Genomic DNA, 15,868 nt, shown 5'->3' on the forward strand with positions numbered 1-15,868 from the left:
GGGTTGCTGAACCACAATCAATCTTTGTGTCTATTTCATTATTTGCTTTCAATTTTTCAAGTTCTACAAATCTTGATACATACTTAAATGTTTCATTGCACTAAAATGAATTTTCAGGCAAAAAGTTTGTAAAAACTCAATTTACTTTAATGTCAATAGTTTAAAATAGTAAATAATTGAGAGTATACATATTGTAATGTCAATAGTTTAAAATAGCTAATTGACAGTTTTGAATATTTAGTCGATAATTATAAAGAATAATAAAAATCAAACCGAGTTGTTTCAAGAAACAACTAATTGTTTTGAAGAACCAGCTGACAGTTTTCCATCGGATTAAAACATTAATTGATTTTTCTAGTATTTTCAAGCTATTTTGTTTGTCTTGATTTTTTAACCTATTTTGACATACAAGGACACTAGAAAGAAATTGAGAGAAAATGTATGTGAGTGTACTTTTGTCATGTTAAAATTTTTAAATATGTGAAATAATGATAAAGGTGAAAGAGTAATTAGGGTTGTAAAATTATGGAAGAATTTTTATTATTTCTCAAATCTTAGGGACGTCTCTATTTCTTTATCAAATTTTAAAGGCGTTGACTATAATTTATCATTTCTAAATATGATTATTTGTGATTTTAATTATTAAAATATATCTATATATTTGACTTAAATTTTAAAATATTTTACAATATTTGTAACTATCTTTGAAAATGAAAATTTATATAAAAAAAATATTTTTTTATTACTAAAATATTGTCTTTTAAAAAATAAAGATAATAAATATATCTTAGAAAATAAATCTTATTTTTTGTTAAAAGATAAAGATAAATGGATTTATTTTGAAGATGAAGATATGTCTTTTGTAATTAAAAAAATATTTATTCTATTAGGGTTGAATTAGGGTTGGATTACTTTTGTAACAACAAGGTAATATAAAAACGAATAATGCTATTGGTACACCTTTGGGCTACACAAAGGTGTATCAATGACAAAAATATCCCTTATGAGGCGCATAGAGGCGCGTGAGGCGCATGGAGAGGCGTAGGGTATTTTGGTCATAATATCTCTTGTATAGCCCAAAATGTACAAAAATGCTATACATGTAGTATAGTTCTATAAAAACATAAAAGCCGCGTAATAAATTTTGCTATCTTATTGATTTAAAGCAATTGTAATAAATTTTGATAAAAATAAAAGATGATTGTAAAATTAAAATTAAAAAAAGCCTAATCAAAATAATTATTTATTTAATAATTAACCTTAAATCACATAAAAGACGTGTCATTAAGATTAAAGAATGTGAGGGAGGCTAGCTTACAAAGCATTGCTTACTATAATAATAATAAAAAATTAATAATAATTTATATTAAAAAATAATAATAATAGATTAACAATTTATCCACGAGTAATGCTATGTTCATATAAAAACATCTCTCGTGGATATGCATACAATTTAAAATAAATTTATTTATATGAGAAACAAATTATAGTATTTTCATAAAATTTAATAATTTAAAATAATTTTATCCAAAAACTTTATAATAGTTTGCTCATATATAAAAAATAATTAATAATATTTTTATTTAAAATTAACAATAAATATAATTAATTTATAACTTTTTTTCTATTTCATTTCAATTATTATTAGTTGGTTCTTACCTAAATTCAATCCAATCACTCTCAAATTGATTTATTATCGATGGAAAGAATCATGATCAGAATGCACTATCTAAGATTTAAATAAAATTAATAATAATAACAAATATTATATGAAAGCGACGCGTAATCTAATAAGTGACTCTCGGATACATACTTAGTAATTAGATTAGACTTGAATTTAATTGGATTATTTTTTATTTTATTAAATAAATATATAATATTAAAATTATAATTACATATGTGTATTTCTTCTATATTATTATATATACAAATAAATTAAAATTATAATTACATATGTGTATTTCTTCTATATTATTATATATACAAATAATAAATTTTTATATATTTACTTAAAAAATAAAAAAATTAACTATGTTAATAATCTTCAATACAATTTTAAATAATATATCGTGAAAAAAGTAATTTTAAAAATTAGAAAAAAAATAAAAAAAATATATTTTTTTAAATTTGAGGATCTAAGTAGGGCAACGGGCAAATTCTCAGAGGAGAAAGGAAAACTGTAGGGAAACTCAATCCCTACACTTCTCTTCTTCTTCTTTTCCTGTCTCTCTCTCTCTTTGATCACTGTATATTGCGGCATCGACATCAATGTTGAATGGAAGAAACGATCCTCCTTGGCATATTGGAACCAGCATTTGTTGTTCTTCATCTTCCTCGTCGGTAAATCCCTCAGAAAATTCATCATCTTGGAAACCCTAGAAATTTTATACTCCATTAGACTCATTGTAATAGCAGTAAGCGTAAGAAGTACGAGTAAGAGATATCTCGACCAATGGCGTGATGATGGAGGCACCAAACAAGAGATATCAGGAGCTTTAACAATCGGTACCCCCCTCTCTCCCCGTGATCACTCTCTTGTGTCTCAATCTCAAAACGAAGAAACTCTCATCCTTTCTTCTTCTTCTTCTTCTTCCCCTGTTTTTCTCATCTTCCAGGACAAGGAAACTCAATCCCTACACTTCTCCTCTTCTTCTTCTTTTCCTCTCTCTCTGATCTTTGTATATTGCTGCATCGACATCAATGTTGAATGGAAGAAACGATCCTCCTTGGCATATTGGAACCAGCATTTGTTGTTCTTCGTCTTCCTCGTCGGTAAGTCCCTCACATCTTGGAAACCCTAGAAATTCTTATACTCTATTAGACTCATTGTAATAGCAGTAAGCGTAAGAAGTACGAGTAAGAGATATCTCGACCAATGGCGTGATGATGGAGGCACCAAGCAAGAGATATCAGGAGCTTTAACGATCGGTACCCCCCTCTCTCCCCCTCATCACTCTCTTCGTGTCTCAATCCCAAAACGAAGAAACTCTCATCCTTTCTTCTTCTTCTTCCCCTGTTTTTCTCATCTTCCTCGACAAGGAAACTCAATCCCTACACTTCTCCGCTTCTTCTTCTTTTCCTCTCTCTCTCTCTGATCTTTGTATATCGCTGCATCGACATCAATGTTGAATGGAAGAAACGATCCTCCTTGGCATATTGGAACCAGCATTTGTTGTTTTTCGTCTTCCTCGTCGGTAAATCCCTCACATCTTGGAAACCCTAGAAATTCTTATACTCTATTAGACTCATTGTAATAGCAGTAAGCGTAAGAAGTACGAGTAAGAGATATATCGACCAATGGCGTGATGATGGAGGCACCAAGCGAGAGATATCAGGAGCTTTAACGATCGGTACCCCCCTCTATCCCCCTGATCACTCTGTTGTGTCTCAATCCCAAAACAAAGAAACTCTCATCCTTTCTTCTTCTTCTTCCCCTGTTTTTCTCATCTTCGTCGACAAATCCCTCACAAAACCCTATAAATCCCTACTCTTTGTCAAACTCATTTTTACAGCGGGGCACCTATGAGGATTGGATAATCTAATAACTATCCAGAATGATAAGATGGGGATAAACAGCAATTACAATGCTTAATCCCACTAGGAAATGGTGATAGAGGGATGGATGGGGTTGGACTTCTAGAATGATATCGGACTTTTTAATTTGAACTTTTTTTTTTCTTTTTCTTGCCTAATATCTGGAGATTAAATTTTGCTTCATTCTTTCCAATGATGTCAGGAAGCTTTAAATCTCTAACTTGTGAAGTTCGTATATTGTCTATACCTTCCACATATGTGAAATCTCGCCAAGTTTTTCTTCCTCGTTTAAGATTCATATTTGTAGCTACTATAAGGTAATGCAACTGTTTATAAGGTCGTATCTTATTTTGTTTTATGGTGCTTTTGAACATCTTTTTTCCCCTCTCTTTTTACTTAAAAATTGACAAGAATTCCAGGTAGTTGGTTAAGACCAGAGCAGTCACTAATGGGCTCAACAATTGTGAGTTCAATCCTACTTGGGAAACCCTGGGCCAAATTTGTGGTTGCCTTAAAAATATCGCTTCTTGCAGCATTTGTGCTCTTTTGATATGGTCCTTAACAATTCTATGATGTGTTTCAACTTGTATATAGAATATTGTACTTAGTTGATAGGTGGCAGATTGATTGCACGTGAACAGGTGTTTGTCTGGGCAAACAGATCAAATTGTTAGCATTTTTACTTAAAACAACAATTATCCAGGTAATATTTTAAGGTCCATTTTTGAGAACATTTGTTAGGCCTGCTGTAGTCTCCTTATCCTTACTGCTGATAGGCCCGTGATGTTTTCAACAACTTTTTTATGTAATACATGGTTCTATTTTTTGTGAATTGTCAACTTTCTTTTTTCTTTCTTAGATTTTACCTCTTATTTCTTTGAAACTATTGGAACAGCTCTGAAGTCCAATGCCAGTGGTTGCTGTGTGTTGTTCCTGTTTCAGTTTCTCCCACATTTGTTGATGAGTAATAGGAAAAAAAACAAGGTATGTACTATCAATTCCTTACACTATTTGTGACTACTTTATTTATCTAGTTTCATTGTCTGTTCAATATTTTTCTGGTTTCTTCTTACTGGCAGCTTAAGGATTTTGTCAATTCCTTAAAATATTTGTGACTACTTTATTTATCTACTTTCATTGTTTGATACATTAATCAAATTAATAAGGATTCAAATGTAATAAAGATTTAAACATGTTTTTAGATGAGATGTTCTAGTAAAAAAAAGTAAGATATAAAAATCTCTAATGACACTTTAAATCACTAAGGGTCTCCTTATAAATAATCCAACTACAAAGAATCGGAATCTAACTTATGCAATAATAAATTATAAAATAAAATTAATTATGCTTCTAAACAAAATATAGGCAAAGCACAAAAGCAAAATAAGTAAAAAAGTAGTCCTACCAGAAGAAGCCAAAATCACTTTAGCAGAAGGTAATTTTGATATAAGTTCTAACTCTTATCTTTCTTTTGTATGGTAAAAAGTTAAATTTTTTTATGTTGTCCAAAGACATCATTTTGAATATGACATTTTAACTCCGATTATCGGTGCCTAACAAATCTGATTAGATATTAGGTAAAATACTAATTTAAAAATTTATTTGACGTTAGGAAATATAATAATTTATTTATAAATTTTTAAAATATAAAAATTAATTTGATTCATGAGTTAAAATATAGTGGCTAACTTAGTATTGTTATCAAACATCATTTTTTGTAATAGCTAAATGTGACCGATCTCAAAAAATGCAATAGCTTATTTTATTATTTTTTAAAATGCAATGAGTAATTTAATGCTTTACCTTAATTATATTTATAAATTAAGTATAAGCAAAATAATAGTATCCAAAAAAAAAAAAATTATATACCCTCCATTTTTTTAACAGAAAAGAAAAGATCCACCGTATCCAAACATAGCATAGGCATCCAAGGATTCCATGTGAATAATGATTTTTCAAGCTCTTTTATAATGCTTTTACTACTTATTATTGAAATTTAAGGAGGAAAAAGCATAGCTAATATCAAAATTAAGTGGGAGTGGCAGAATGGTAATATGGGGGAACGCATTTGATTTTTTATAGTTGTTTTCTTTAGGGTTTTTAAAGAGAGAGAGAGAGAGAGAGAGAGAGAGAGAGAGAGAGGGAGGAGAACTGAATTGTCGAGAGGAGGGTTCGGTCAGCCGCCGTTGCTAACGTAGTGGAAAAAGTGGGATGAATTTCTTGCTAAAGTTTGTAAGTTTTCTAAGTTTGACTTCTCTATTGGGTACGGAGGTGTAGTATTAGAATTTCATCTTAAGAGTTCGTATTAGAATTGGCTCGTAATTTGATCCCACAACATGTCTTGGTATCGATTGAATGTGCATGGCCCTGGTCAAGTGCAAGTTTCCCCAATGTTCTTAATATAGAATTGAAGCAATTCTTCAAGGCACCTTCATGTACAAAGATGGGAGCAGGTTTCCTAGGCTCACCGTGAGCTTTGTACTAGTGATTTCACAACAATCAACCTCTGATTTAATGTGAACTATGTTCTTAATGTCTAGTCTTATGCATGCTCCTACATTGAATTTATGATGAAGCCAATCTCTCTTTTTATTTATGCTCCAGTTTGACTGGTTCTTCAATTTATTAGAACCCTGATCAGTAAAATTTAGTTTTTGTGTAGGATGATATCTTGGATGGGTGTGTAATTCTAAAAGTATGTTAAAATTTTCCAATGGAGATTGATTAGTATATTAGTCACATATCCAAGTACAGACGGAATAAATGGAAAAAATTTAGGAAAATAAATAAATAATTGAATTAGGAAGTAAATAATTTATGTTTCAAATTTACGAGTAGTTCAAAAGTGTTCCACTGTTTTTTATGGTTTGTTGGTTTTGAAACTTCAATTTTGGAACTTAGCAATGTCGGAATAGGAGAGAGCGTAAACTTTTCCTTTTTGTATATGAAAAGACCTTTTGGTTGGCTTTTTTACTTAGTAGTAGTTTCTTTTTGGTGTTTCAGTTCTGTGTTCTCTTTTGGCCCCTGGTTATACTGAGATTCTAAATTTATATTGACGTGTTTTGACATCTGGTTTCAGTTGCATGGAGGTGACAAATCAGAAATTACAGGAACAATTTAATGCTGAAGCTTCGAGTTCTTCTAATTCTGGTTCAACTTGTGGGAAGCCTATTTTTCAAGTGGTTTCTGTTTTTGTTGATGGATTTACTCTGCCATCTAGGCAGGTCTCGATGAACTTGGCAATCTTCATTAAATGCATAGAGGTGTTGCCAAAAAAATTAAAAATTCTCTTTTATCTGGAATCTTAACAGGAGCTGCGAGGTTATATGCTAAAGCATGGAGGACACTTTGAGAACTATTTTTCATGGCATCATGTTACTCATATCATTTGTAGTAACCTTCTAGAGAGTAAAATCAAGAACCTGAGGTGCACATTACATGGTCTTAGACATTGAAAACTGATAATTTAGCATCTCGTGAACTTCTATAATTTTTATTGTTGGTAATTTATCTAGGTCCTTTAGTGGTGGATTACCAGTAGTGAAACCTTCATGGTTTGATGGATTCTATAGCTGCAAATAAACTGTTAAAGCTGTATGTTTTAATCTTTGCTTGACTTTTTTATTTCCTGAGCAGTTTTGAATTGACATCCCTTTTTCTAATTGCCACACTTAATTCTATGTAAGTTGAGAAAAGAAAAGTAGGTTGATCTTCGAATGTTAGGGAGGGAAGTCATTTTGATTAGTTCTCTATTAGTTCCATGTGCTCTATTTTCAACTGCAGTGTGTCTGTTATATGGATCAACCTTGAAGCATGATCTAAGTGTATTGAAATGGTGAAGAATGAGTAGTAGTGGTTACTTGTATTGAGAAATTTTAGGAAGATAGATAGGCTAGCATGTTTCAAGACTATGTTTCTTATTGTCTTAATTGCTCTTTCAAAAATTTCTGTATTTTGGTACAAGAGCCATGTTATAAACTTTGCAGTTTATGATGCAATATAGGACTTGATATAATTCATGTTTCTTTGTGTAGTTTGCATGGGTTCCTTGCTAACTGGACCAGATTGCTAGTGAAGCTCATAACCAACCAAAGATTTCTGCTTTTTTTTTCCCTTTGGAAAACAGCCTAGTCTTCAATAATTCTGAAACTTGTGTGACAGGTCAAATAAAACCTAAATTGGAGGATCTATTTTGAATTTAATTATTGCTCGGGAATTTATTATTCAAGCAGAGAGGGATGAGATCGTAAGAGCTGCATTTGGGATGCAATTTGTGAGTTGGGTTCCAGAATTTAAGAGTAGCATTATTGCTCAGGTGATCTTCTGTTTTTTTGATTTCTACTCCTGATCGCATTTTTGGGTATTCATTTATTGAAGTTAGTTTAAGGTGGGGTTGGAAATACAGTAACCCATGTCTTCTTCGGCTTCTCCATGCTGTCTTTGATAGTTTGAAGGCTGTCCTAAAGGATGAGTGGTTTGAGTTGAGGAGAAGCAGTTTGTTTTTTTATCTTTCCATGGGCAAATGCGATTGAACTTGGAAGCAATGGGTCTCCAATGTCATGTTCCTGTTTTTGAATATTTAGTGCAATCGAGCTTCAGGTCAAATTTTGGTTTGGGATCAACCTCTCCTGGGTATTTTTCTTTGTCTAGGTGTGATGATTTCTTGATGCATCTTGGTATCAATTATATCGTGAGGGCTTTGATTTTAGTATCTCATTCTCTGTTTAGTTCAGGTTTTCTTGAGGTTGTTCGCGTTAGGAAGGGTTGTTGTATCGTTGCTTCTAGTGGCCTTGCTTTTATGCATTAATATAATATATAATCTATCCTTCTTCAAAAAAAAAAAAAAAGATGTTATTCTCTCTTGTTGTTGTTTTTATTACAACTATCATGAGTGTTTTCCACAAACTACTTTCTTAGCTATTTTTGAACTTTTGTTCTCATCTTTGGTTTTCTGGTCACCTACCCCCGCTTTTTCTTTTTGAATGATATGTATTTTCTCCATTTATTGTTGATATGAGGTGAATTGACCATATCGTAACTTTAACCTACTTAATAATACTTAATGATCTGTCATCTAACTTTGGAGGTAATTGAGTGGGTTTATGACTACTGACAAGGTTCACAATTGTATGTGTGAATTCATTACAAAGAAGTAATGGTTTGGTGCCAACCAGATTATATCATAATATTCGCTGTTGAAGGAGATGATTTACTTGAATCTGGAAACAAGCACACTGGAGAGTTGTTCTAATTTCCTACTCTGATATTATTTATGTTGTATTAGTTCTCGTTAACTATATCAGCTTAGTTAGAATGTATCTTCCACTTCTTGGCCTTGGTAATGATCATGTTTGCTGATATTGTATGTGGATTGTGTAGGTGACAACTATTAGATTCTTGGATGTTTTTGCCCCCTGCTTGAGTTAGAATTCAGTTTTTGCTGGTTTGCTTGACAGACTTATTTCAAGAAGAAAAATCTGGTTGTTGGTTATTCTTACTTTTGATTATTAAAAGATTGGATTTTTGTTAAGCAATTGCTCTTTCATTTCAAGCCATGTATACTTGATTATTATCTCATCCCAAGAAGTTGGCCATCTTTTTTCCCTTTGTAGCTGAATTTCCACAGCACTTCAGGCATGGTTGTTTTCTTCTGCTTGTGAAAGGGTTGTTATTCGGTTGAGAAAGCACTTGTACAATCATGTCATCTACCAAGTTAGTTCAAGTCTTGCTTGCATGTTTAATAATCTATGCTAACATAGTGAATCCCATTGTTGGTGGAGAATCTTTTTTCTTATCACTTCTGCATGCATTCAAACTTAATAGCATTGAAATAGTTTCTGTGTAAAGATTTTTTACAGTGGCTAATGGTTGCAGGAAATAGCATTTTTTTGATGTTACACGTACAAGGGAACTACTAAGTAAGTTGGTAGAGCAAAGAACTGTAGTTGGGTTAAACCAACAGCTAATCCTTAAGTTGCTGGTTCGAATTCGATAGGTCGGATCCTTTTGCTTTTTCTTCGTTTTCTTCAATGGAATTGATTTAATTGTAGTTGGGTCAACTCAACAGCTAACCTTATATCGTTGGTTCGAATCCAACAGGTCAGATCCTTTGCTTTTTCTTAGTTTTCTTCAATGGAATTTTGGCTAACCTTTTGCTTAACTTGAGCTCGAGAACAAATCCTGGTCATTTGCATTGTTTCGATTCTTATCAGAACGAAACAATACTATCTGCGTTCATGCTTAACGTTGATGGTAATGCTAATTTACATCTACTTTTCCTTTGTACAATCCGCTAATTCGGAATTGTTTATTGTGTATCGATTTTCTCTTCTTGCGTTGCGTTTTCATTGTAAAAAGCATAAGAAATAGGTTCTACAGGCTCACAATGTGTTCATTCAATTCTGCCTAATTGGAATTCTCATTTTTGGAATGGTATAGGTTTTGAAGCTGCATAATTTGTTTGGGTTATGTTTTCTCTTATATTCACATGCGAAGCCGATTCAATCCTTTCATGCTAGTGTTAGTTAGGTTTGGCCATTAATGGGAAGAAATCTTGATTTTGGGAATTTTTCAGGCCACAGCTCTGTGATTGTACTTGACTTGCATGAGGAATACTCTCGAGGCTGCCATGTGCTTGCAGGTATTTACAGAAGCGAGAATTTGTTCTAGCATTATGAGAAGTTAGTTCATGATATTCACCATTAAATGCTCTTGGGTCACTACAAATAATTGTATCTAATAGCACAATTACCTATTTTTTTCCTGATTACTGCAGTCCCAACTTGGTTCTATTTTTGGTTTTGTTTAATTTTCGACATAATGCTACTTTCTTTCTTTTAAGTGAAAGATTCAGAGATTTCATCATATGGCTTGTATTAGTGCAACCTACAATGTGATAGACATCTAACTTTTTTTTGGTTGCGGTGCCCCTCTCTTAAGTTTCCTTGACTTGTAACTCTCCTCATTTGATCATATATACATCTGATAGAGTTTTTCAGGTATTTGTATAAATATTTAGTTGAGTTGAGTAGACATTCATAATGTTGTTCTCGTATGCTCTTTCATTCCCTGATTGTGTAGCATTTGATGCATCAACGCAGTGAGTTATCTGTGAATACTACATTGTGAAAGAGCTTTAAATCGTTTTTGGGGTTCTTGAAAACTATTCTTGTATAAAATCAAAATGATTATAAAAAATTGATAGTTTTTTCCAACTTCATGCCACAAACACGGAAATGAAAACAAAAATAAAATTTGTAAAAAAGAATACTAGATACCAATATTACATTCTCAAGGCTTGTAATTGTTGTTGTATTAAAAAAATACTAGATACTATTATGTCCTCAAACATTCTTTGTTTACTGCATTGGCTTTGATGCTCATTTCAGGCTTTGATTAGCAATTAGTTTTGTGATTGAGGGTCAAGTTGTCTTTGATGGCATGCATAAAAATACCTAAGTTTTATTATTTGACATAGCAACATTAAGCAACTTTGTGGGAAAACTGTTATTACATGAATCTTTTGGTCCCCTAAATAAGTTGCTATCACGACCTAGGTTTTTTTAGGGTTTGGACTGGAAATTGGAAGAATACGAGGAGAATTAGACAAAAATGGAGGGAGAAATCAGAAAAAATGAGGAGCTTAGACGAAATAGAGAGGGAAACAAAAGTTAATCATTATTCATCAATGCCTTCTTCTCTCCTACTTTAGCCTATTTATAGGGTGTCTAATTAAAAGGTACAACAAGTAAAGCAATAGAGTACAACACTTAACAAATACATGTAATCTACTATTTATGATATGGCTGTGGGGTCGTGACAATTCCCCCATTTCGTGAGAGAGTTCTTGTCCCAAGAACTCGCAACTTCTGGCCCTGCTCTTTATCGAATCCCTATCTTTGCTATATGATTTATTCTTCTTTCTTTCTTCTTTTAGGTCTGTTCCTCTTCACATTTATTTCCTTCTCTTTTCTTTTCCCTGCAAATGTAAAATGTATCTCTCAAAGGTCGTCATATAGGAATTATGCCAGTAAGTTGTAACATTAAGCAGTTGGGCTGCAACCTCCTCTTCCATCTTCTTCTAAACCTTATGGCAGTTCCTTCGTTCAGTTCACTTAAATTGTTCCTTCTTTGCCAAAACCAACACCAAGAATTGTTTGATACCTACTTTAACCCAAGTCATGGACTCCTTAGCTGGAATGAAAGGCAAAGGAACAATATCCTTAGGAAACCATTCCTCCCAACAGAAGTTCTAGCGAAAGAATGCCTTTCCGCAACCTTCGGCTTCTTCTTTCTCCGTCGCTTATTCTATTGTGGCAGGACATATCATTTTCAAAGGAGACCTCAGCGCATCGTTTAAACCATTAACGAAATTCAATACAAAACACGATTCATTAAAGGTCGGGTGGGAATTGAGCATCCGTGACCTCAATTCCTCAAACCTGACCCGATAATCCATTACGGATCCTTCTTGGTTTAGGTTATCGAGCTCTTCGTTGCAACTCTCATTGCCAACTTGATTTAGGGAAGCAGAATATTCCTTAGAAATTACTGGGTTATCCTTCCTAACAATAATTTCTTCTTCTTGAGGTTTGATAGTGGAATGTTGATTACATGGATGAGGAGAGTATTGATCTTTAAATATTTCAGGTATTGGTCCACTTTATTGAATAATCAGATTAGAATAGTCATTCGAAAGAAAGTGAGTAGGAAATTTGACTTGAAAAGCATTAAATGTTCTCAACGACTCTTGAAACAACTAATCAATTCAAAGCACGGGAGAAACCTATAAATACTTGCCCAAGGATGCACTAAAGAAAGTTATCAAGGAACAAAGAGTTTCAAGTGTTCTCATCCTTTATTCAAGTGCTTAATCTTCGAATTTTTCTCTTAAACAAGGCTATACATATCATTTTTAACATCTTATTAGAGCCTTTCTATAATTCTTAGAGAGACATTGTAACTGAGAGGTTTAACTCTTCTCAATTGTAATCTCTGTGTATTTCCTAACGGTTTTTCTAGAGAGCCTATTTGTTTACAAGTAGGAGATTGTAATTTCCTAGTCAGTTACTAGAGAACCTACTTGATTTCAAGCAGGAGGTTTTAGTAAATTTGAAAAATCTCTAATGGGTTGTTGGGGGAGTGGACATAGGTGGGTTGCTGAACCACAATAAATCTTTGTCTATTTCATTATTTGCTTTCAATTTTTCAAGCTTTACAAATCTTGACCCATGCTTGATGTTTCATTGCACTGAAACCAATTTTTAAGCAAAAAGTTTGTAAAAACTCAATTTACTTTTAAACACCTAATTCAACCCCCATCTTGGGTGTGTGGTAAGTGTGCCAATCCAACATTGGCATCCAACACTAAGGTGAGTATTCGTGTACTTTGTCAGTATGGAAATCAAGTTCAGTGCCATAGGATTCTTTGATTCCACCACCAACCATGTTATCATGTCTCACCGTTCGTGGTAATGTATGAATGCCATTATAAGTGGTATATTCACACATAGGCTTCATGTGCTAATACGGACACATGCATACTGATGTACACATAATGTCCATACGCTAGACGCACATCCATACACTTAGCTTATTTACTTGTTCTCTTATATATCTACTGTTGAGTATGATTTTGAGGATATTTTGATAATGAGAAATTAAATAAAAAGCTTTAATGCTCTTCGATGACTTTTCTCCATTAGGATGTTTTGATGATGGGAATATAGAATTAACCTTAATTTGTTATTCTAGGATTTCGTGGACTGACTTAAGTATCCATAAGTGTACTTAAAGTACACTTAAACATGTTTGAATAGCATCCTAAGTGTTCACACGTGTTAATCGAGTAACACATAGAATAATCTTTAATTAAAGCATTACTCTAGGAGACAACATAACGTTAATTGAGTAATTATCTCAAGATTTAAGGTTTAACATTAGGGGAGGATTTTTATTATTTTTCAAATGTTAAGTTAGTAAAACTTTTGACTGTTAAGTTTACAGAATCGGTCGACAACAAACAACTGAGAGTATCCATATTGTAATGTCAATGGTTTAAAATAGTCGGTCGACAGTTTTGAATAATCACTCGACAATTATAAAGAATAATAAAAATCAAACCGACTTGTTTCAAGGAACAACTGACTGTTTTGAAGAACCAACCGACAGTTTTCTATCGGATTAAAAAATTAATTGATTATTTCAATATTTTCAAGCTATTTTGTTTGTCTTGATTTTTCTAGTATTTTCAAGCTATTTTGCCATACGAGGACACTAAGAGAAAGGGAGATAAAATGTATGGGAGTGTACTTTTGTCATGTTAAAATTTTTAATATATGTGAAATAATGATAAAGGAGAAAGTGTAATTAGAGTTGTAAAATTAGAGGAGAATTTTTATTATTTCTCAAATCTTAGGGATGTCTCTATTTCTTTATCAAATCTCAAGGGCGTTGACTGTAATTTATCATTTGTAAATAGGATTATTTGTGATTTTTATTATTAAAATATATCTATATATTTGAGTAAAATTTTAAAATATTTTGCAATATTTGTAACTATCTTTGAAAATGAAAATTTATATAAAAAAATCTTTTTTTATAACTAAAATATTAACTTTTAAAAAATAAAGATAACAAATATATCTTAGAAAGGAAATCTTATGTTTTGTTAAAAGATAAAGATAAATGGATTTATTTTGAAGATGAATATGTCTTTTGTAATTAAAAAATATTTATTCAAGCTTAGCAGTTAGATTGGAGTTGAATTAGGGTTGGATTACTTTTGATTTTATTAAATAAATATATAATATTAAAATTATGATATAATTACATATGTATATTTCTTCTATATTATTATATGTACAAACAATAACTTTTTATATATTTATTTAAAAAATAAAAATTAACTATGTTAATAATATAACAAGCTTGAATATACAATTTTAAATAGTACATTGTGAAAAAAGCAGTTTTGAAAATCAATGCCAAGAAACTATGAAAATAATTTCCTCTCTCTCTCTTTGATCACTATATATTGCTACATCGACATCAATGTTGAATGGAAGAAACGATCCTCCTTGGCATATTGGAACCGGCATTTGTTGTTCTTCATCTTCCTTGTCGGTAAATCCCTAAGAAAATTCATCATCTTGGAAACCCTAGAAATTCTTATACTCTATTAGACTCATTGTGATAGCAATAAGCGTAAGAAGTACGAGTAAGAGATATCTCGACCAATGGCGTGATGATGGAGGCACCAAGCAAGAGATATCAGGAGCTTTAACAATCGGTACCCCCCTCTCTCTTCCTGATCACTTTATTGTGTCTCAATGCCAAAACAAACAAACTCTCATCCTTTCTTCTTCTTCTTCCCCTGTTTTTCTCATCTTCCTCGATAAATCCCTCACAAAACTCTATAAATCCCTACTCTTTGTCAAACTCATTTTTATAGCGGGGCACCTATGAGGATTGAATAATCTAATAACTATCCAGAATGATAAGATGGGGATAAACAACAATTACAATGCTTAATCTCACTAGGAAATGGTGATAGAGGGATGGATGAGGTTGGACTTCTAGAATGATATTGGACTTTTTAATTTGAACTTTTTTTTTCTTTTTTCTTTTTTTTGCCTAATATCTGGAGATTAAATTTTGCTTCATTCTTTCCAATGATGCCAGGAAGCTTTAAATCTTTAACTTGTGAAGTTCGTATATTGTCTATACCTTCCACATATGTGAAATCTCGCCAAGTTTTTCTTCCTCGTTTAAGATTCATAATTGTAGCTACTATAAGGCAATGCAACTGTTTATAAGGTTGTTTCTGGAATTTTGTTGTATCTTATTTTGTTTTATGGTGCCTTTGAATATCTTTTTTTTCCTCTCTTTTTACTTAAAAATTGACAAGAATTCTGGTAGTTGGTTAAGACCGGAGCAGCCACTAATGGACTGAACAATTGTGAGTTCAATCCTACTTGGGAAACCCTGGCCAAATTTGTGGTTGCCTTAAAAATATCGCTTCTTGCAGCATTTGTGCAATTTTGATATGGTCCTTAAAAATTCTATGATGTGTTTCAACTTGTATATAGAATATTATATTTAGTTGATAGGTGGAAGATTGATTGCACGTGAACAGGTGTTTGTCTGGGCAAACTGATCAAATTGTTTGCATTTTTACTTAAACAACAATTATCCAGGTAATATTTTAAGGTCCATTTTTGAGAACATTTGTTAGGCCTGCTGTAGTCTCCTTATCCTTACTGCTGATAGGCCCGTGATGTTTTCAGCAACTTTTTTATGTAATACATGGTTCTATTTTTTGTGAATTGTCAAC

The 15,868-nt window shown here is 32.3% G+C and overlaps 1 protein-coding gene across 1 annotated transcript in view; it reads left to right on the top strand.

Annotated features, from left to right (window-relative positions):
- Nucleotides 1–15,868, top strand: part of LOC127793307 (uncharacterized) — a 63,293-nt gene that overhangs the window by 2,176 nt on the left and 45,249 nt on the right. The window contains exons 2-3 of the mRNA XM_052324154.1: nucleotides 2,184–2,772; nucleotides 4,430–4,518. Of these exons, the coding sequence (XP_052180114.1) occupies nucleotides 2,184–2,772; nucleotides 4,430–4,518 (678 nt within the window). The remainder of the gene's footprint in view (nucleotides 1–2,183; nucleotides 2,773–4,429; nucleotides 4,519–15,868) is intronic.

Source organism: Diospyros lotus, unplaced genomic scaffold, assembly GCF_014633365.1.
Source record: "Diospyros lotus cultivar Yz01 unplaced genomic scaffold, ASM1463336v1 superscaf2, whole genome shotgun sequence".
NCBI classification, from domain to species: Eukaryota; Viridiplantae; Streptophyta; class Magnoliopsida; order Ericales; family Ebenaceae; genus Diospyros; species Diospyros lotus.